This window comes from Scardinius erythrophthalmus, assembly GCF_964197995.2.
Source record: "Scardinius erythrophthalmus genome assembly, chromosome: 9".
In the NCBI taxonomy this organism is placed as follows: domain Eukaryota; kingdom Metazoa; phylum Chordata; class Actinopteri; order Cypriniformes; family Leuciscidae; genus Scardinius; species Scardinius erythrophthalmus.
Genome location: NC_138229.1, coordinates 6487284 through 6509514, shown reverse-complemented (window position 1 = coordinate 6509514; position 22231 = coordinate 6487284). Strand labels below are relative to the sequence as shown.

At 39.0% G+C, this 22231-nt stretch overlaps 1 protein-coding gene across 6 annotated transcripts in view; it reads right to left on the bottom strand.

The window, feature by feature from the left end:
* svilb (supervillin b) overlaps positions 1-22231 on the bottom strand; it is a 62354-nt gene that overhangs the window by 20790 nt on the left and 19333 nt on the right. For 4 of the 6 annotated variants that reach the window (XM_081374421.1, XM_081374422.1, XM_081374419.1 and 1 more), the window contains 16 exons: positions 21206-21285; positions 21068-21125; positions 20520-20683; positions 19346-20066; positions 13725-15938; positions 12843-13013; positions 12521-12555; positions 12317-12381; positions 11986-12122; positions 11275-11370; positions 9919-10183; positions 9641-9727; positions 6976-7567; positions 5004-5592; positions 3047-3182; positions 641-685 (listed from right to left, as the gene is read on the bottom strand). In XM_081374421.1, coding sequence (XP_081230547.1) covers positions 641-685; positions 3047-3182; positions 5004-5592; positions 6976-7567; positions 9641-9727; positions 9919-10183; positions 11275-11370; positions 11986-12122; positions 12317-12381; positions 12521-12555; positions 12843-13013; positions 13725-15938; positions 19346-20066; positions 20520-20683; positions 21068-21075 — 5325 coding nt within the window. In that variant the 5' untranslated portion in view covers positions 21076-21125; positions 21206-21285. The remainder of the gene's footprint in view (positions 1-640; positions 686-3046; positions 3183-5003; positions 5593-6975; positions 7568-9640; positions 9728-9918; positions 10184-11274; positions 11371-11985; positions 12123-12316; positions 12382-12520; positions 12556-12842; positions 13014-13724; positions 15939-19345; positions 20067-20519; positions 20684-21067; positions 21126-21205; positions 21286-22231) is intronic. The other 2 variants (XM_081374423.1, XM_081374424.1) reach the window with 1 other exon arrangement.

Sequence of the window (22231 nt, the reverse complement as noted above, 5' to 3'; positions counted from 1 at the left end):
TTCGGACACATCAAAACTAACAAGAGAAGCAAAAGGTCTATAATGGCAGTATAATGAGGAGTCGTTTATAATGTTAAGTGAAATTATTACAGCATATTCCTAACATTTCAACAGCAGTAACATTTCAGAGAGAAGCAACTATTCATTTATTTTAGCCACCAGAAAACAAACTAAAAGGTAACACTTTACAATAAGGTCTCATTAGTCAACATTAGTTAATGCATTAAATACAGTAACATGAACTAGCAACAAGCAATGTATTTTTTTACAACATTTATTTAATAAAATTTCAATTGTTCATTGTTCATGTTAACCATGCATTAACTTAAGTTAACAGATGCAACTGCACTAATACAAAATGTATTAGTAAATACTGAAATTTAACAAAGATTAACAAATGTTATTGTTTGCTGTAAGTTCATATTAACTAATGGAGTTAACTCATGTGAACAAATGAGACTTTATTGTAAGTGTTACCAACTGAAAATGGCAAAATAAGATTAATTTAGAAGATAAAGCAAGCAGCGTGTCAGTCCTCAAGAAACAGCCAATCAAATTGCAGTTTGCACTAGCAGGTCAGCCAATCATCTTGCAGCTAAAGCCAAAATTTCCTAGGACAGCCACTGATGCTGGTGCTTACCCAGAGCTGCTCAGATGATGTGAATTCACTGATAACAGTCTTGTCCTAAACACACAGGAGATGCATTTGTGTGTGTGAGGGACAAAAAGCTAAGACTAGAAAAAAGCTGTTTGGTGTGAAAGACTTGGCCTTTATCTTTGGATAAACTGAAACCGGTTTGCTTTAACCTTTGCACTTGCTGAATTGAGAGAATCAAAATAACTCAGAAACGCACAAGTTACTTTATAAAACTCAGTGAACACCACACTGCGAAATGACTCATCAGACTGGGCAGTCAATTCACAGCTTTGCCTGCTTCAGTAAATGATTGTGTTACTATTCACAAATTAGAATAACACATCTGATTCACAGCTGAGATTAGGAATAGTTCACCAAAAATGAAAATTACCATCATTTACTCACAGTCATCTTTCTTTTGTTCTGTGGAACACAAAGGGTGAATTTTTAAAGAATATCCTAGTCATTTGATAAAAAAGCACCATAAATGGCACCATAAGAGGTGTTGCATCAGCATTAAATGTCATTTGTTCTTACATCTTGTGAGTTGAACAAATAATTTCTGACACTTTTAGTAATTTGCTTTTTTTGTAATTTCACAGTTTGATAGCACCAGTCCCAATTCAATGTCATCATATGTGTGAAGTATTTGAGTACTAGTACTTCACTACTATACCTAAAATGTCTATGTGGGGTGTTTTGAATATACTTTAAGACAAACCATGTGCTAATTCATCAGTCAACGCCATTGCTGAGTATTTTCTCCTTAAAACTGCAGTGTATCAAAGACAGTCTCAAAAACGTGGTTTGAAACCGCCTGTTCCCTACCATCAAAAACAAGTAACTGAACTTGTCAACATACTTTTCCACGGTGAGCACAGGAACACCTTTAAGAATAGACAGGAAAACCGGGTACATATATAGCGGGTTATGTATAAGATGTATTTTACGATGTTATGTTGAACTACAGTACCTTTTTCCACTGACTTTCTATAATGTTCAAAGCGTTTCCAAAAAGGATGCTGTTAGAAGGCAGCTGTCTGTCTTTGTGTAACATTAGCAACACGTTATTAGCTGTTTGATAATGTAATCAGGCCAAAAGCTAATCATATCAATTACCGTTATGTGTCCGACACTGTAGAGAGCGATACATAAAACGCATTACCATTCTGATCCATCGACTTGTAATTCACTCTTCAGTCAGTTTCTGGCTATGGTTATATATGGCTAATTTAAACCAATGTTTCCACTTGTCATTGTGTAGCGTTTAATACATTTGACTGAATGGATCAGGTAGTCCAAACTGGTGTGACTGAGTGGAGGCGGGGACTAATTTGCATAGTCATGGCTCCACGTATACCAAATTAAGCAAGGGTATAGAGTTACATTCAAGCTGAAGAAATTATTTTCACAGGGAAAAAAAAAAACATTTAAATAGGTCATTTTGATTATCAAAGGAGTTTTAGGGGATAAAATTATTGACTGCAGGGGACTTTAAGTATTATTTTGGACAATCTGTATCTACAGTTCTATAAAAATGTAATACCTGTACATTTACAAGGGGGAAAAATACAATTTCATGTAGACAACTTAATGCACATCATACATCATGAGGTCTTACATCTTTACTCAATGATTTAAAAAATGAAATAGTATATTTCTTAATCCTGATGTGATTAACAAGCCAATCAATAATGCTCAAGTTTAACTATCCTTTTATTTGAACAGCCAAAGAATTTGATTTGAGTATAAATACGATAAGATTTAAGAATTAAGTTCACACACATACACACAAAAAAAACTGTCATAATTGTCAATGAGAAACCCTAAGAATGAGAAAATAGTGATTTGACAGGTTTCTTTACAAAGATTTTCCATCAAAATAATAAAATGCTAAAATCTCTACTGTCCCTTGCCAAATGTTAATTTAAAAAGCTAAGAAAAGCATTTACTTTTAAATAAAGTACAATTACATATAAATACTTAAAAGTTTTTATTCCGCTAGTTACTTTTACTTGAGTACTTAAATGAGTGGAATTTCTGACATAGTACTCGAACTTAAGTACAATTTCTTAGCACTTAAAAAAAAAAAAAAATCCCTGAATGTCATTAAGGAAACCAGCGGCCAGAATATCATATTAAAACAGGATTTTTAGCAAGGAAGACATTTCTGCAGTTACTGAGTATTATTTCATATCAACATAAAAAGTAATTAAATTTAATTTAAGAATATTTCAAACCCATAATAATGTTTTACTAGTTATTACTTGTACACAGAGATGTAGGAACCATTTGAAAAGTGGCTAAGTGATGGAGACAGCTAAGGCAATTGTAATACTGCCATGACTATATATATATAAACCTGTGATGAATTTCCATATTTGATTTTGAAAGGCAACATATTCTTACCTTTTTCTTAAAGCCTTGCTCCTCCACTATTTGACTGCTCTTCTCGCTTACAGACACCACTTCCTGTATAGCTTCCTGTTTCTTGTTGATCCTGTTTTTCCAATCATCCTCTCCACTCTTCTTCAACATGGCTAACCTGAGAAAGAAAAGTATCAAACGCTTCACTCCATCTTGAACATTGTAGAGGCAAAAATCATGCAGATCTACTGTATGAAATGCAAGAAATGACAATTAAAAAAGAAATTAAAAAAGAAAGGGATGTTGGTCCTTAAAAATCATTCAGAAATCACACCAAATTTTAAAGCATACAAAATTCTTCACAATTCAGCATTCTCATACTACTTTGTCATGGTTCGTTCTCTCTCTCTCTGTCTATACTCATTTCATCCTGCCCTGTGGGGAAAGCTGGAGTGCTAAAATAGTGCTGTCCGCATTATCAGAGCTCGCGGAGAGCAGAGATGACCCAATTTCATTTATAAGACAAGACAGAAGGAGAACAGCTCCAGTCACCCTGAAAAATCTCCAGCCATGTGCCACTGTTTCTTACACCGCAATATGCCATGATGAGTGTGCTTTTAACATGCTATTATTATGCTACCTTTCATAATTATGCTAAACTAATCCTGACAAATACAAATCTTGCTTTCTAGCATAAGTTATACATACACAACGGAACAGTAAGATTACATTTTTTTTGATAGAAATTAATTATTTCTATTCAACAAGGAGACATTAAATTTGACAGTAAATACACTTATAAGATTTCTATTTAAAATAATTCCTTTCTATTCATTAAAGAATCATGAAAAAAGCATCACGGTTTCCACCAAAATATGAGACGGCACAACTGTTCAGCTCAACATTGATAATATGATTTTTTTCTTATTAAAATTCAGGTTTCTGAAGGATCATGTGACACTAAAGACTGGAGTGATGATGGTGAAAATTCAGCTTTGTCATCACACAAATAAATTATATTTTAAAATATATCAAAATAGAAAACAGTTCTTGTAAATTGTAAAAAAAATATGTATAATACATGCAGCCTTTGTGAGCATAAGAGAAAAAAATCTTACTAACCCCAAACAGTAATAATGAATATTATTGTATTTATGGCCAGTAATAAGTTTGGTAGGGTAAATAAAAAATATGTACCACAGGCTATTGTTGAGACCTGGAAGGTCATTTTAAAGTTTACATGTTTACCAAATGAAAAATCAATTTCTTTATGGGAACTGACTATCTTATGCTAATCTGCCATATTTTGTGTGAATTACTATAAATAGGATTATCTGTATTCCAGACATCAGAGTTGCCAAGTCCGCGGTGTTCCCAACGAATTGGGCTACTTTTATACTGTTGCCCGGGGTTGTTTTTATTAGTCCACGGGTTGAAGCGACCCCCCTGGAACGCCGGGTTTTGAATAGCACTTGGGCTGGTTTTGTTTCACAAACTTGGCAACCCTGCCAGACATCCCACCTCTCCCGGAATGTGCAGGAGTCTCCCACATACTGATAGCGGCTCCCTGACGGCCGCAAACGATATACAATATCCCAGAAATTAAGAAAGCTAGAGAGAAATAAAGCCTGTTTCAACCTCGTATTAAGATGCATTTTCAGTGAACCAATCACAAGATGCATAACCTTTACACCTGGTATTATCACAAGTTTCAAATGCGTCTCCTGTGACCACTTGTGTTCAGAATTTGTGGAGACCCTAGCCTCTTTTTTAGTCACACTTAACTACATCACTTTTGGCGCATGCATACTATTGAATGAACAAACCTGTGTTAGGTGACTTAAGTGAATGAATATAATGGTATAATATTTTTTTTATATTATGGTGGTGGTGGTGGTGGTGGGGGGGGGGTGGTTTGTGCCATTTTCCGGGATTGTTTATGCAGGATGGGATGTCTGGTATGCTCACAGTTGATGTACAAGTGAAGTAGCCAACACACCTCTCTTTGATTGACATAGATGTCATGGCCTCTGGATCTTCGTGGATCTCTGGCTGCTGGTCTTTGGAGACGATGGGTGCAGAAGGGCCGTATTTTCCCAGGATCTCTTCTTGGGGTTTTGTTTGAGGTGGTATGAAGCACTGGGGTTTTGGCTGGGTTTGAGGAGGTATCTTGGGTTGAGAGGGAATGTAGGCATGTGACTGAGGAGGAAGGAAGGATTGTGGTTTCGGCTGTGTCTGTGGGGGTACTCTGGGTTGTGTCTGCTGTTGGGGTTCAGAGGACACCTGAGTTTGCCATGGAGGAGCCTGAGAGTCAACGTGGGAGTGAGGTTTAAAGTCAGAAATGAGGTGTGTTTGTAGTTTGGCCTGTGTCTGTGGCGGTGTCGGCGGGCTGTAGGGTTGTGTTTGGGGTCGGGTGAGTGTCGGTGTGTAGACTTGAGGGTGCTGCACTGGTTTTGGTTGAAGTTGCGGAGGAGTGTACGACTGGGTTTGCTGGAGGTAAGTGAGTGAGTGTGAGGTGTGTGATGAAATTCTGGAGGAGACCGCAGCAGTGCTCACCGCCCTCCCGGGAACGCTGGGATCAGGGACATCTGGAGAAACACATTGAGTCTAGCATGAGAGCAAATACACATACAAAGAGAGGGTCAATTTTATTGATTTAAATTATATAAAAAAAATATTTTTTAATAAAAAAAATCTGATTTATTTTAATAAAAAATGAATTCAAAAATGAATTCATCAATTCTGAATTCAAATTCTAATATATTTTATAAAAAGATAAGAGAATTCTGATAATAGGAATTTTAAAAGCGGGACAAAAAATAATAATAATAAAATATGGGGATTTATGATATTGACCCTGTAACCAGAGGCATTACATCAGTGTGAATTAATCAAAACATACTAACAGTTGATCATGCAGTTTGTACTTCAACATTTTGTACTTTAATACAGTAAAAAAGAGAATTTAATGAAAATTATTACTGAAAAAAATGTGAGAATTTGAAAAAAATAAATTCTTTGTTTTTTGTTAAATTATTAACTGGACATCACCCACTTTTCAGGATTCATGAGATTGACCCTATAACCAGAACCATTATGTCAATATAAATCAAATCGAAATACACATGTATAACAGCCAATCAGGGAGCCAACACTAATATACCATTCAAAAATTAATATCCATCCAGTTAAGAATACACAAATATGTCTCTAGCCATAGCTATTCAATGCACCAGATACAGAAAAAAAAAACTTCATGCATAAAACCTAGAAACTGCATTGCACATCAGCTTACACACACTCTCTCATGTTTATCATGGGCTCAATCAATACCTGACACACATGAACAGACAGCAGTCTAAAGCACCACTGCCACACACACACAAAAAAACATGTTAAAAACATCCTTTATTCTGTGAAAGCCACTGTCGCATTCTGCTGTCATGGCTGTCCTATAACATGTGGCAGACATGAACCTGATAACCTCCTGTGTTTTTTCTGTGGGATGACAACATGTCTGTATCAATGTGGGCACACTTCCATCCGCCTTACCGCTCCAGCCTTTCATTCATCTCCCTCTTTACTACAAAATTCACACATACACGCCTCTTGCTTCCAGACGAATGGATAGTAACAGCTTTGGCTGGGAACGCAAACAAAAGCCACAGAGGGGAGCATCACTCCACTTTGCCTTCTGCCCGATTAATTTCAGCATCATTAGTTTTGCACGGCTCAGACAAAGAAAGCTGCACGCTTGATGTATGATAAATTATGCTAATCACATTCGACTTGAGCAGCGTGTAGGCTGGGAGCCCGGTTAACCCGGTTAACCCGAACAGAGGCCGGCTGCATCGTGTAGACGTGCATCATGCATGTGTGTGATTGCATGTACAGAAACAATAGGCACAGCTGAGAGGTTTGCACCCCTTTTAATATACTGTACTTTTCTTTTTTGTTCTATCTAACCTTACCTGAGATGACAGCTCTGGAACCGCTTCCTCTTGCCGTCTGTTGATTGTCTGGTGAAAGGTAGCCTCTCTGCAAGACGGGTGAGCTTTCTTTTTCCCTCTCTCGCGGGCCGCTCAGCTCTGCATCTCCCCTGCCGTGAGGGGGTGTGTGTCTGGGAGCATGTGTGTGCGGAGGGGAAGTCGCACTGGGGAGCTCTGTCTCTCTCTCCTCTCTCCCTAAGTACCCAAGTCTTCCCCTCCACCCACTTTCATCCTGCCTCTGCCCATTGGCTGAAATCAGCTCAGCCCCACCCTTGCTGTATCCCGATTGGCTGGGCTGCACTGCGGGGGGCGGAGACTGAACATCAGGTGTGGGATTTTCCCCACTCTCTGTAAGACTGAAGTATCGAACTCCTCTCTCATAGGCCGGTAGCTGAGTCTGATTGGGCGAGGCCTGAGTAGAGGGCGGAGCAGCAGACATCCCCATGCGAACATCTGCGGTCATTGATGGGGAAGTGCTTGTCACCATGGCAACAGAAGCCTGGGCGGTGACCGCAGTAACAGAGCGGACCAGTGATGCAGAGAGAGGTTCCAACTTCACGCTTCCATTTTGCAGCTGGAAAGAAAGAAAGAATAGTTGAATTTTCGGATGTTTTTTTAGATGGCGTTCACATTTACAGACGCCAGAGAGGTCAGAGGTCATATGCAGGACACACAGGCAGCTTGCAGAGATTGGATGTGCTTTGCATACCAAACAACCTAATCAGTTAACTTCTCAGACATGCAACAAACCAAAATTTTTGTTTATGTCACCATCATAATCATCATCATCATCATCAAGGTCTGGGTGTTTAAAACGCAACTGGGTGTTTTGATTCCACTGTCTTGACAAAAACTGTCCAATAGCTGAATTTCTCTCATAGCAAGCACAGATTCAATCTTCAAAAAAAAAAAAAAAAATTTTCAATAAAAGCACCATAAAAGTTGCCTAAGTATCTTGTCCATTGTGAAAAATTAAGTGCACACTAGCATACTTCTAAAAATAGTACTTATTATGGAAATAATATGCTTTAAAATAATATACTTAAGTGTGAACTAAATGTAACGTTTTCATGCACTTAACTGCATGTTATTTAACCGCAGTTAAATTAATACTAAATTCAATTAGTTGAATTTAAGAATGCTTTTTACTAAATCTGTATGTATAATTTCATGTACATATGCTATTTCTATAATTTCGTAATTTCATCTATTACATAATTTCTATTTAAAACTTGTGTATCATGTAATAATGCAATATTTGTACACATTTGTAACGATAGTTGCATTTTGGTACATTTAAGATATATTACTGTAATATAGAAAAAATATAAGTTCTTTACATGTGCTTTAGTATGTTAGTCAACACAACAAAATGTCTATTTCTTTAATGCATGAAAAAAGATCACTAAAGCATAATGATTTAAAAATGTACTTTAAAGTAAAATATTTTATAACATTATTAGAAAGTGCATTTTTTTAAGTTACAGTATGCGAGTTAAGAAACAGTAATGAAAGTGAACTCTCTTTAAATACACTTAAGTGGCCTCTTAATTCATTAATATTATATTATCTCCAAGTAGAGTTTTTAAAAATAAAAGTGCACATTAAATAGAATTAAGTGCCGTGGATTATCCCAAATATACCATAATCACTGGCCTGCATTGACAATTAAAGCTCTTATTGATGTTTGCAGTGCAATATTTAACTGGAAGGATAAAATGTATGGTTATTTTTGTCAGTTACGGCTCGCTAGATCTAGCATTCTGTGCACTTTAAATCAGACACAGAGTTAAAGTAGTGCGTAAGATTACATTTATTTGAATGAATAAAATATAGCATTTATTTGAATTAATTATTGAGAAAGAGAGAGAGAGAGAGAGAGAGAGAAAGAGATGCGTGTGTGAATTACCTGCATCTGTGCAGCGTCTTTCTCTATTTACAACGAAGCTATGAGTTTAATTACTTCAAAACCAGCGATGTTACCCCCTTCTAGCTGAGACATATAATGTAGTGATTCCGTAGCGTAGATATTTTTACAATTATTAAAAATCTTGAGGCAGCGTTGATAAGTTACCGTGCTCCTAAATGTGTAAGCTGTGTATGCGCAGCACCATCTGTGTGCAAATGATGTGTGCGTGCGCTTCAAGGAAAACTGTGCATAAATATAAAACAGTGATTAAACTGATTTGAAACTACCTGTGCATTAAACAGTTTTATTGCACACCTTCCAGCCAATTAGAGTCGAGTATTCAGACATACCATGGTATATACAGTAATTCAAATCATTTGATGCTATATGATATAGCGCTGTGTGAGGAAAAGACCACATTTTGGATACTGACAGCCCCTGTTTTCCATATGCTTTTGCTATATGAAGAAAAAAAATCAACATGAACATCCTGCCAAACATCTCATTCCATTGGGGGGGGGTTAGTAAATGACAGAATGCAGTGAAATGCAGTTACTACATAAAAAAAAATCAAACCGGTCAAAATCAAAGCAGGTATAATGCAACTCAGCAGTAGAAAATATCCAGTTGGAAAATGCAATCTTGTCGGGGCCTCAGCAATTAACCAATCAGCAGCTGCTGTCAAGGCAAAGCTCTCACTGCTCAGCCAATCAAAAATCTCAGTCCAGGGTCTCTTACTTGCTCTCTCTGAGGGGGACCAACAGAATCATTAGTCACAGTGCGTTGATCTGTGAGACTGGACGGGTCTACGTCTTTTGTAAATTCCTGTGAATGGCACAATGTCTCTTCACTTTCAAGAGAGTATTGACTGAAGTCAATTACAACTCTAAATGATTCAGAATGAATCATTCTTTTTTAAATCTCTCTTTAATTCACCTTTAAAGTAGCCTACTCAAAGCAAAAATATCCGATTCCTTAAGTGGTTTCCATAAAAAGAGGTAAAAAGGAGACCTCACCTGATCAACCTCGCCCTGGGTAATAGGTTGGGTCTGAAAGCGGGCATTGGCCCTACGCTGACGTGTGTCCGAGCGGGGTCCGTTTGCTGATTGGCCAGAGGGTTGCGATAAGCGATTGAATAATGCCATCTTCTCAGCCAGGCTTAGTGCTGATAGGTCCGGTTCATTAGACCCCAAGTCCCCTTCTCCCGCAACCGCCTCCTTTGAAACATCATCTTTCTCCTGTTCATGGTGGGCTGATCCATGTGCTGATGATGCCTGCAAACTGGGAGGAGAATTACAGGTTGTTTATGCGATAATAAAACACTACACACACAGTCTGGCTGCTAACAAAATTGCACACAAAACGATTCATAAACAATTATAGAAACTATCGCAGGATCACATCACAGTAACTATCCTAGTTTGTGCATTTGTTAATCCAAACCTGTGTCTAAAAGACTCAGTCATCAAGCAGAGCAAAAAAGATTAATGGGATCTGTATACTGTAGGTGTAACTGTACAGACTGTTAGTAAACATGTACTTAGTAAACAAGTAAACAGGTGCAAATAATCTTGTAAGTTTCACCTAATTAAACACACACAAACGAGTTCAATTCACTGCCAAGCCATTGTTTCAATCTATACAAGGTTTAAAAAAAGACATAGGACTCAAATGCATTGGTGTTGTGTTCTTGTACTTCATTTGAGTGAGAATTTATTTTTTATTTTTTTTGTCCTTTGTCCTAGTTTAAGGTAATCTCCTCCTCTGTCACTTTCATAAAAGTCTTTTTGACAGATAGGTGACACCTCTGACATTTGGGTGTGCATGAAGAATGCAGAATGTGTTTTTGCTGCTAACCATGTGACTATTTACAGCTAATCTGGGTGACCACGCGCTGATGTAGACAGCCAAAACATCTGCACATGCTTACACACATTAATATACTCTAACTTTTTCATAGACACAGGCACATGCTCACATTACAAAATTGAGGAACTGCATAACCCGTAATTGCATTCCAGCCATTCTGTTTTCACACTCCCAACAACATTTCCAACAGCGCGTGAACTTAAAATCCACCAGCAGATGGCGCACTGTCACATAAATATTCCCACAGAGACATTTTTGAGAATGAATTGAATAATCCAACGCACCAGAATGAATGAACCTTTTAATTAGACTCTTTCTTTCAAGTATGGTATGAATTCTCTATTAATATGCAATCATGCTGTCAAAAAAACACATGTCTGTAAAAAGCCCAAGTTAAGCAATGAAAAAACTAGGAAACAGCATGAAGCTCAAGACAACAATTCCTAAATTATCACGTATACACAGAATAGTATACAAAATAAAATAAAGCATTCAAATGATACCTGAAGCTAGTCATGGAAGTGCTGACTACGGCAGGACTGGGGATTCTGGGAGCAGTGGTTTGAACAGTGATGACTTGGGAAGGGGGAGCAGGGGAACTTTAGAGGAGGACAAGACAAAAAAGGAATGAAGTGAACAAGAATTATTGCAAAAGAAGGGGTGATGAAGTGGTCAGTGATGGGTATATACAGTATTTTAATGGAACAGTTTACCCACAATGAAAAATTCTGTCACTATTTACTCATCCTCATGTTGTTGTATGCTGTAATTTGTTTTCTCGCAAAAATAAAACATTCACCGTAATGACCACAAGCTCCAAAAATGAAAAAAGTACTTTGAGTAAAGGTCTTTGCACACCGAATCCGAAATTTTCACATGCGTTTTTTCGTATCCGTCATTCTGTGGCTCTAAACTGTCAAAACACCATTCAAACCCTTGTTATGGATGCGAAAAACGCAGAAAATCGAACCCGATTCGATTTTTTTTTTGACGGACGAAAGTTTCGGAGGCAGTGTACAAGTGTGACTGACATAACGTGAGGTCGTATTTATTTTTTAACGTGCGAAAAATTCGGACGTGAATTTCGGACTCAGTGTGCAAGGGCCTTTAGACATTATTTGTTGATATAACTTGCTTCTTTAAAATTCTCTGAGTTCCACAGAAAAACCAGAAAACCAGATAATTTACATCACAAAAAGTAGGAAATTACTTACGTAGCAGCAATGACAACTTCCTCTGACGTTACGGGCTGTGTCCGTGAACGATCCTGCACTCGTCTGAGTCTCCGCTCAACCGCAGCATTGCGTGACCGAGGTTTGGGTACACCTCCATCTGAAGTCTTCTCCAGCTCCTGCCAGATGAGAGCAGAAAGACCAGGAAAGGTCACAAAGAAAAAAAAAATGATGGCTATACATACAACAGTAATATTAACTGCATTAACTAATTAAATATATATACAAATATATTCAATATTGTTTTTGTAGCCGTTAGTTTCACGTGAAATTTCATATTCAACAAGTTGTGTATGCTACAGAGAGCTGATACCCTGAAAAGAGACCTCTTGGCTGCCACGCTCATTTTAGCTCGTTCATCCATTTTTTCCTCATCCACTACACAAAAGAGAGGGTTAAGTTACTCAATATTAACTGTTTTTATAGAAATGGTGTGTAAAATCATGACTTTGGCCAAATCACAGCTGATGATATTAGGTACAACAGTTTGTTTGATATTGCTTAAATTTTTACTCACATTCTCCATGTTGACGCTCTGGACTAAGATGGGACCTGAAGAAAAAAGTACAAACAGAACAAAAATAACTGACTCTGATGATTCAACTGGTGTAATATGATGACTAAAGAAAAGAAAAATTGACTACATACAGTACTGTAGCCTGAACAAATGCACATTACAGGTACTGACTAAACCTTTCAAAAAAGCTTTCATAAATTCTGATAAGTAACATTTTTTTTAAATACTGTGAAAGACTTGAGAATAAAACAGAGACAATTTACCACAACTAATAATAAATTGGTGGTTTCAGCACAACAAAGGACTTCCTGTTTCACTGTACCTATCAGACTCCAGCCTTTCGGCTGATGTAATTGGCTGGGTTCTAAACCTCTCAGATGACTTCCTGTCATCACCAGGGGAAATATAACGTCTGGGCCGACGTGCTCCTCTCTCCCGGTCACTGCTGACAACTGGATCAGTCTCCACGGGAACCTGGTCACCTTTAGACTCCCTTTAGACAGGAAAGATTGTCTTAATAAAAGATAACTTTCAGAATTAGTTAGGTAAAGAGTCTCTAAAGCAAAATTAGCAGGATAAAAACCCCAAGACATTTTTGTGTGCATTCAAGAAAATTGTCATGCACACACAAAAGTCTCAGGGCACTTTAGGGGCTCCATAACAAGTTAGTCGATAGTCACAAATCAAAAACCCTAATCCAAATCCCTCATATTTCAGACTACTTAAACTGAGCAATACATCAACAAGTCAATCAAATCAACAAATCACACAATCAATTTTATTTAGTAATGATAATCATGCATTTAAATGAAGACAGTCACAGAACCAAATTTATTCGCACAAGATCAAGGGAAGGTTAAGATCCAACAGTTTGTAACCCTACAAAATCTCATCCTGCAGCCAATATTGTTAGAGAAGATGCCAAAATACATTTAAATTTAGTTTAGATTAAGTGATTTTAAATGCAAAGTCATTAGTTGAAGCCAACATCCCTCCATTCAGACTTAGTTGATTGGATGTGTGATAAAGTTTCAGCAATTACAAATTAAACTTCTGAATGAACAGCAGCATACGGTAGAGGCATTGCATTAACAAAGCAGAACTTTACATCCAAATGAAAGGGTTATTACTTGAAGGTTAGTGGGTTTAATCATCATCTTTGACAAAATCTTGACTTAGCATGCTGACAGGCCAGTCCACGTACAGCTCAGGTCTGTGTCCAGAAGCATTCTCCAGGTAGGAATGTCTCAGCTTTGCCACAGAAACTCTTGTGTCCAAGGTTCCCATTTCACCATTGGCCACAGCACCCGGCTCCTTAGTATGAAGCCCAGGACCCATCACTACAGTAGACTCTCGACTGGCAGCCCGCTCAAGACTTCTCAATGCAGCAGGCCGCTGAGTTACTCCAATATCTGACATGGAGCGGATTCGTGCCTTTGGCCTGAGGTCACATGCAGCCTGACTCACGCGATGTTGAGCTTGTGGGAGGTAGGAACCTTTCTGCAAGTACCCTCCAACTTCCCCCATCTTATTGTGTGGAAAATGCTGTTCATTGGTTAGCTGTACCTGTGTGGGAGTGGTGTCCATACCTTCAGATGGTTGTGGGTTATAACTCTGTTTTCCTTTCTCATGTCCTTCAAACTGATCATTTGGTTGGCCCATTCGATGCACTCCTTGCACTTCCCATTCATTCAATTGGCCAATTGTACGTACCCTACGTCCCTCCCAATCATCTTCGGATTGGTTTATCCTTCTTCGTCTGACTTGCCCTTCCTCGTTCTCTGACAGATTGATCCGTTGTCTTCTACCATGCCCTTCTACCACTTCTTTTTGCAGGAACCTTTGGCCTTCTTGCTCCTCTACCTCCTGACTGATTCTATTATCACCCTGTACCAGTGGTTCAACAGACTGATCAGCTTGGCCTTTTCTTTGATCAACTTCCCATTCTCTTTCTTTGAATTTGTCAACCTTCCTGACACCTACTTGCTCCATCCCCTCTAACTGGTTAATGCTCCAATTACCTTGACCCTCCTCCTTTTTAATACCACTCATTTGCTTGTTTTCTTCTCTTTGACCAATCTTCCTTACACTACGTCCCACATCTTCACCTGTCCAACTGTTCTTCATGCCATTATCTACCTCCCTTTCCTCGGATTGCCTGTTCCTTCGGTCAACAAGCCCTTCTCTGTCATTTGCTAGACCAATTTCACCTGTTATTGTGCCATCTTCCATTTGAGCCATTCCTCTTCCATCAGGCCCTTCCCTTCCTTCCATCTGGGGCAACTTTCTTCCACCTCTGCCCTCTGTCTCCTCTGACTGGCTAATCCTTCTGATTCTTTGACTTTCCAAAACTTCATCAGTTTGTCCACGCATGGGATCATCCACACTTTTTTGTCTGCGGCGGATCTCTGAGGGTAGCACAGCCTTTCTGCTCCTAAGTAGCCCTTCTGAAGGTGGATGCACCCTGGATGCTGATCGACCCTCTCTGTGAACAGGCTGAATAAGATCAGCACTGGGACGCCATCTTGTCTCTTCACCCTCTTTTCCAGTAGATGTTGAACCAGGTGAGGCCAAACATCCTTTGTGATCCAGCATCTCAGACATGCCAAGTGGAGGTCCAGGCATAGGCTGAGCTACATGAGCATTTGAAGGTTGGGATAGATGGCTAGATGCATGGGAAGGACCAGAGTGGACAATTTGTCCATAGGCTGGAGGTAATGCCTGGACTGTACCGTACTGCAAAGGTTGGCTGTGACCATAATGCCTATGTGATGGACGTAAATGTGAGGTGTGTTCATATTCATGTAGAGGCTTCTGAGTAGTTGCATGTGCTTGAGCTGGTTGACGAGAGTCCCGATCTAAAGGCACTGGTTGAAGGATAGCCCGATACTTTTGTACAGGTGGTGGGGCATCTCTGCGACCAGGTAATGGCTGCTGGAGATCTTTGTGTGCTGGGCGTGGTTGTTGTGTCATTTGTGTCGGTTGTTGAGGATCTTGACTATCTCGCCTTGGTAGGGATTGCCTGATTTTCCCGAATCCAGGCTGATGACCCATGGTGCTAGGGTGTACACCAGGAATCTGTTCATAGTTTGGGGGCTCTGCACTTTGGGCACGCTGATGAATTCCCATTTCACTTGAAGGTATGTGTTGAAAGGCAGGTGAATCCATACTGTGATTGCGCTGGAATAGTGGCCGCTCTGCACTATGTGCCCTTTGTTGACGGGCCTCTGCTAGCTGACTCGGTTGTTTGATTGGGGGTTCAGTGCTCCGTGTTCGCGGCTGGTTAGCAGATTGAGGTCGTGGAGCCAAATATTGAGGGGCGACTGTTGGATGACGTCTGACAGAGGATGCATCTGGCCCTGAATCAGAAACCCTTCCTGAGATATCCTCCCTTGTCTGTCTCTCTCTTACTCGTATTCTTCATGAAGGGAGGAAAGAGAGGAATTAACATTCACCCAGTTCAAAGCATGACCTACTATCATTTTGAGTAGGGATGCACAATATTTTGTCGATATGCAGATATTTTTCAAATCATTTTGACGGATAGCTGATGCCGATATTTTTTCCTTTTGTTTGGAAACAACAAAAGTCTTTCCTGTGCACTTTCCTTAGAACTAAAACATTATTAAAGTTCCTTTTATAATGAGAAAACATTGAAAGCTTAGAAACTAACAATAATAAAATAAATCACTGCTGTTTTTAGATGCAGTTGTAACCTTAACATTTTATTTGTGGATTTAACTTTTGTAGATGGTCTACAGCAAAAGTAAAAAAATATTTTAGGCCCCGTTTACACCTGGTATTAAGATGCGTTTTGGTTGATCGCATCGCAGGTGGACGACGCTAAATACAGGTTTAAATGGGGTGTAATGTTTTGAGCTTGTCACTTTCATAGGTAGTCGAAAATGCATTTGACCGGATTGCTTTCCTAGTGTAAACGCTCATGTGGAATTTCAACTTTTGTTTTAACAAAGTTTGGTTTGAAGACGAAAAAAACAAAACATACATTTACCCGCCATAAACTTTCACTCAAAGAAATCAGGACAGAAGTGGTTGAAAGTGGACAAAAGAGACAAATTGAAACACCAAGTGTAAACCGGTATGTCTCCCCCTCGTCCACTTGTGATCCGATCGACCAAAATGCATCTTAATACCAGGTGTAAACAGGGCCATAGAGCTTCTTGGATTTACTGAAGTTATTTTTATAATCCGTTTGAAAGAATAACACATTATTGAATTAAACTGTACATATAAAATTATTTAATTTACAAGTGTCATGTTTGCGGTAATTTTTATTCATCATGTAAACTATAGCTTTTGACCTTTAAATCAAAATAGATTTGTGATTTTATGACAACAACTGCTGCTTTATTTATTCAGAAACACAAGAATCTTAATGTTATTTGTGAATTAAACTTTTCATTTTATTAGTCTAACAAGTAGGCCTACAGCACCTTCTAAATAAATAAAACTCCTCACCGGGTGGACATTAGGACCCGGGGGAGGTTGCTGCACACACTAATGACTGTATTGCACACCGGACACATCATTCTGTACTTGCATTCTCAAATTCAGTGCAGCGATCCATAACATTGAATCTAATCACCATTCAGGCAAAAATTCACTTAAAAAATGACCACAGAGCAGATCATATTGCTCATATTGATCATATTGCTAGCACATGTGAGTTACTGCAGATGCACAATCAACATATCTTATTATTGGCAAGGCATATCGGCATCATTTTAAATCAGGCCAATATTTACATTTTAAGCCTTTATTTGCAGATAATATCGGGCATCCCTAATTTTGAGAGAAAGTTTCATCAAAATCAAAGGATCAAGTGTCATCAAAACAAACTTAAAATATTTTGTTTCAATTAAATCTGCAGCAAGCTTTTTCCTGAAATCAATGTTAACCACACAGGAAAAATAATAATAAATACAAGCCAACATATTTAAAATCCAGTCCAGTTATTTATTACCCATTTGATGATGAAATCATTAACAAGCTATCATGTCCTGGTAACCATTTATTAGTTACTTGTAACCATTTATTGATAACCTCTCAACCAGCAGTGACTCACTGACACACAAATAAGCTTCACCTGTTATAATTTTATGAGAGGGACTAATTGAAAAGGACTGAAGCCAAGGTTCATTGTTAGGAGCTGGTCATATTTTGGTGAGGAACAAAGGTCAGTGGTAAAAAAACTCAGTGGATGCAGGGGGAGATTAAAAAGGGAACGCTTTGCCATCATCTATGGTGACTGTAGATGAAAGGGTCAAGGGGATGACAACTAAGGTGTGCAAATGTATACTTGTGCGCATGAACTTTGTAAGATAAGGACAATTGTTGGAAAATGGAGTTAGCGGGTCAAATGAGGGAATTTAAAGGGTTACACTCCCACTCTGATACCTGGATGGCCAGTTGATTTGTGAGTATGTTTCACTGTCCATGTCTCTCCTGAGGGACCACTCACTCTGAGAAAGAGCTGCCAAGCTAAAGAACACAGAGGCCCAGATCCCAGTTATCACAGTAACAACACCATGACATTTACCACTATAACAAAACACACTCATGACTTCACCAATCCTAAATGAGATTCTAGAAGGGGATTATTGTAATGTCACAAATAAAACATCTACTGTATGTCCACGACCCCTGATTGTTTCCTCTCTTTCTGGTTGTATAGTTATCTTGCCTGACTTTAGTTTTACGGTTCTTCAATTAGTATCTGGCATTATTACTGCCTTAGGGGCCTTCATTTAAGTATGATGATCTCATCAGTCTGGACATCTTTCTCCTCAAGGGTTGTTTAGAGTTTCAGAGTTATGCAACACTCGAACAAAACACATGTACCCGTACTTGGATATAAAAGATAGTTTATCTCTTTATAAATTATTGTAGGGGTCTCCTATGGAAACAATCACTATGAAATAATGAGGGTTACACTAGCTGACTTGTATTTTCATGCTGACAACAGGTTGTTTATTTCTGTATCAGTTACTGTCATACTAAGTAATGTGCATTTCTTGTCCATGACTATAGAGAGACTAAGCATTGAAAATAGGTGAAACAATGCAGTATCTTTCAGCAGAGCTTCAGAGTGAAATTCTTGCTGATGTCCAGTGAACAGTTCTACATACAGGTATTTCACCCCAGCTCTCTGGCATGACTGCGAACTTGACAAAACATAAAAGCTGGTCCATTCAGCATTTTTACAAGGAGAATATAAGAGCTTTAGCATTATCGGAGTGAGGCAAAAAACCCAAAGCATTAGTCCTTGTCGAAGTCCACTAGTTTATCGGTATAGATAGATGATGGCAATTGTTAACCCTGTTGCATTTACTTGCTTAAACAGTAGGATGATTTCTAAAAATTAAGCAAGCTGGGATCTCAAATCTCTTGTTTTATGCAGCTTTTCTTTATAGTATATGTTGTTCAGTAAATCCGTCTTTGTAAATATGCAGTCCCTTAATTTATCCATAACTCATGTACCATTATTTAACACATTAGTATTCTAATAAAACCTTATTCCAAACTAGTCAAAATCTTATTTTATGGGACTTAAAGACTTAAAGACTAAAAAAATCGAATTGGCAGTTTTGTGCCATTAGTCCATGTTTTTTTTACTTTGAGGCCATCGATATGGTAGCATTCATTCAAGCTAAATATTAAAAAAAGAGCAAGTCCTCTTATATGTCCCGCACCAACTTGTTGTTTCAATAGGAAGTATGCCAACACAGGAAGATAATACCACGTCAATCAAAAGCAGGGTCCTCAAACACTTTCTAAGATCCAGAACTCCGCAAACATACTTACCCCTGTCTGTTGAGGATATTTTGAGCTTGTTGCTCAATGAACAGGTCTCCAGGAGAGATGCCATATCGTGTTGTGGGCAACGAAGCTCTGCGTGCTGTTCTAGGAGAACTTGCCACAGTGACAACAGCAACACCCTTTGTTGGTTGGGCAGCAGTTGTTTCCATGGGAACCGGAGCTTCCTGTGGCCGTGGTTTCGGACTTCGATCAGGTGCTCGTCTATAATTTTCCAAGTTCATTGCCCTCTCTCTCTCTCGCTCGGCATCAAAGCCTGACGGAGGAGCAGGATCGGGGGCGGGGTCAGAAGGCATGAAGACCCGCCCTATCCCTGAACTGCTGTATTTAGACCTGCTGCTGCTTCGATCCCGCCCCTTATCCTGCTCTTGCAAAGCCCCGCCCCCTGTTCTGCTTTCACCACGTCCCCTGTCAGGAGGAGCACCTCTGTCCGACAAGTCAGACTCTCTCCGTGCACGCGTGTAGCGTGGCGTGTAATCCAGATCCACCTCCTGGTCGAGGAGGATTCCGTAACGTTCTGATAATTGTCGTCGGCGTTCAGCTTTGTAGAGTGCGATCCGCTCCGCTTTAGAGCTGAGGCTGGCTGCGTCAGACCCTGCTGGGGTAAGGCCTATCGGGTCAGGATTGGCGGGCGGCTGTGGATCTGGACGTGTCCGACCTCTTGATTGCCGCTCTGGAGCTTCCATCTCATCACGACTGAAGCGCCGCACTGTAGAGAGGCAAACAGAGAGTGAGAGGACATCAACATTCATTGTACTCACAGCACACAATTAATTTGATTAAAAAAAAATGTTTTACTTCAGAAGAATGTGTGATCAATGCCAGGGCATTGATATAGTATTCTGAGTGTTTTTTTTGTGTGTTGTTGTGTGGTATCTAGGTTGTAATGGGTGATTGCTTACTGGTCCAAAATTCTATGATACTGTGGTCACTAGATATGACCTGGGCTTTTTGTTCAATGCATTTTTTCAGCTGTTACATTGTCTGCCCGGTTTCAGGTTGCTAATAAAAGTTAATGCACACCTCTTCTTCTATGTACCAAAGTTTAAAGGGATTTGTCAAAATAACAGAACAACACATAGCAATAGTAATAGTGTCTCTTGCCATAGTTGTCCAATGTATATCGTCTGCTTACAGAAATAAATAAATTGTGATGTCTTACCCACAATGCCTGGATCACTGGGATCTGAAGCACGTGTGTAGCGTGGTGTGTCCTCCTCCAGTAGCCGATTAGTCACAAGGCCGGCTGTGTGTTGCATGCTTGTAGCAAGAGCAGATGGAACATCAGATTCAATCCCCTCCAACCTTCTTGCTATCCTCTCTTTCCTGCATGATTTATGTAGTGTTTGTGTTAACACAACATTCTGGAAAACTGAGAGGCTAAGACTGACAGTGCTTTCCATAAAGTAATGATGCAACATTGTAAGTTACTTACATTTTTTATTTTATTTTTGTAATGGTAACATTCCTTAAAACAAACTATATGAGTTTTCAAAAGCCTTCAGTCATTGTACATCTATGCATTTGGCAGACGCTTTTATGCAAAGCAATTTACATTGGATTCAAGGTATACATTTTAGCAGTTCATGCATTCAATGGGAATCAAACCCATGACCTTTGCATTGCTAACACCATCCTCAACTGTTTGAGCTATAGATATGCCATTTTAATTTTAACATGCATAGAAAACTTTTGGGAGACCAAATGTACCTGTTCATTTCTGGATGACTTCTGATCGTGGTTTCAAATTGCTTCCTTAGCTCTGAAACTAAAAAGGATTTTTAGTAAACATCCAACTTTGAGAACTTTCACTATTTCCATCCTTTACCTTATCTTAGTATTTCTCACCTTTGGGCAGCACAGCAAGAATGTTCGCATCAATATCTGTAGTACTCCTAACCAGTGATGTCTTGTCATCCACACCAAAGCTGTAAGGCAAAAACAGAGAGTGCATAATTCAAAACAATCCAATTGCAATCAATATTGCTTTAGTTAATGTTACGTTTGTGTCATCTTGATACAAATACAGTTGATGTGTTTAAATACATTTTTGGTCTTTCTGCCACTACCACTTTTTTTTTAAAGGGGACTTGACCTACAGTAAGCGTAACCCTAAAATCCAACTGGCTGATAGGAATGGTGTTCTAGGATCCACAAGGATGTAACAGTAGGCACACTACCTGCTTGGCCACGACGACCCAAATGATATATTAGATCTTTGTTGATTTTTCCAACATCTATTCTCTGCACACCTTGGAACATAGTGTCTCCAAAATTCTACATAGGCAGGTCATGATCATGTGGCCAAATCTACCAATGTGTTCCCGTGTGACATTTTAAGCTGAATTAGCATAGAGGATCTTGAACGTTTACTTGAATCTGACCACAGGAATAGATTAGCTGCTGAGGTATTTATACATCTAGAGTTCCCCTTCACCATGGTACCAGTCCCGCCATCCTAAACAGCACACTCCAATTACTCCCGTTTACAGCACACCATTCGCCATGCACAACAATCTCATAAACAGGACCGCAGAGCACCAATTAGAGCTTGAACAGGTTTAAATTGAATTCGTGGAAACTTTTCAGACACACCCGATATGGAAACTATACATAGATAAATAACTGACTCAGCATTGAATTATTAAAAAATAACGCATAAAAACCATTACACCCTGCATATGCATTACATTTTCAATAACTTATAATAATAGTAAACAGGCCAGGTCCATTTTTCCACTTATACCATAGTATATACTTCCCCACACCACTAAGTATCTTGCTTAGAAACAAGCTGTAGTTAACTAGTTTAAAAGTGATGTAAAAAGAATGTGGTTAAACGATATTGCTACTGTAATGTGGTTAACAAACCTG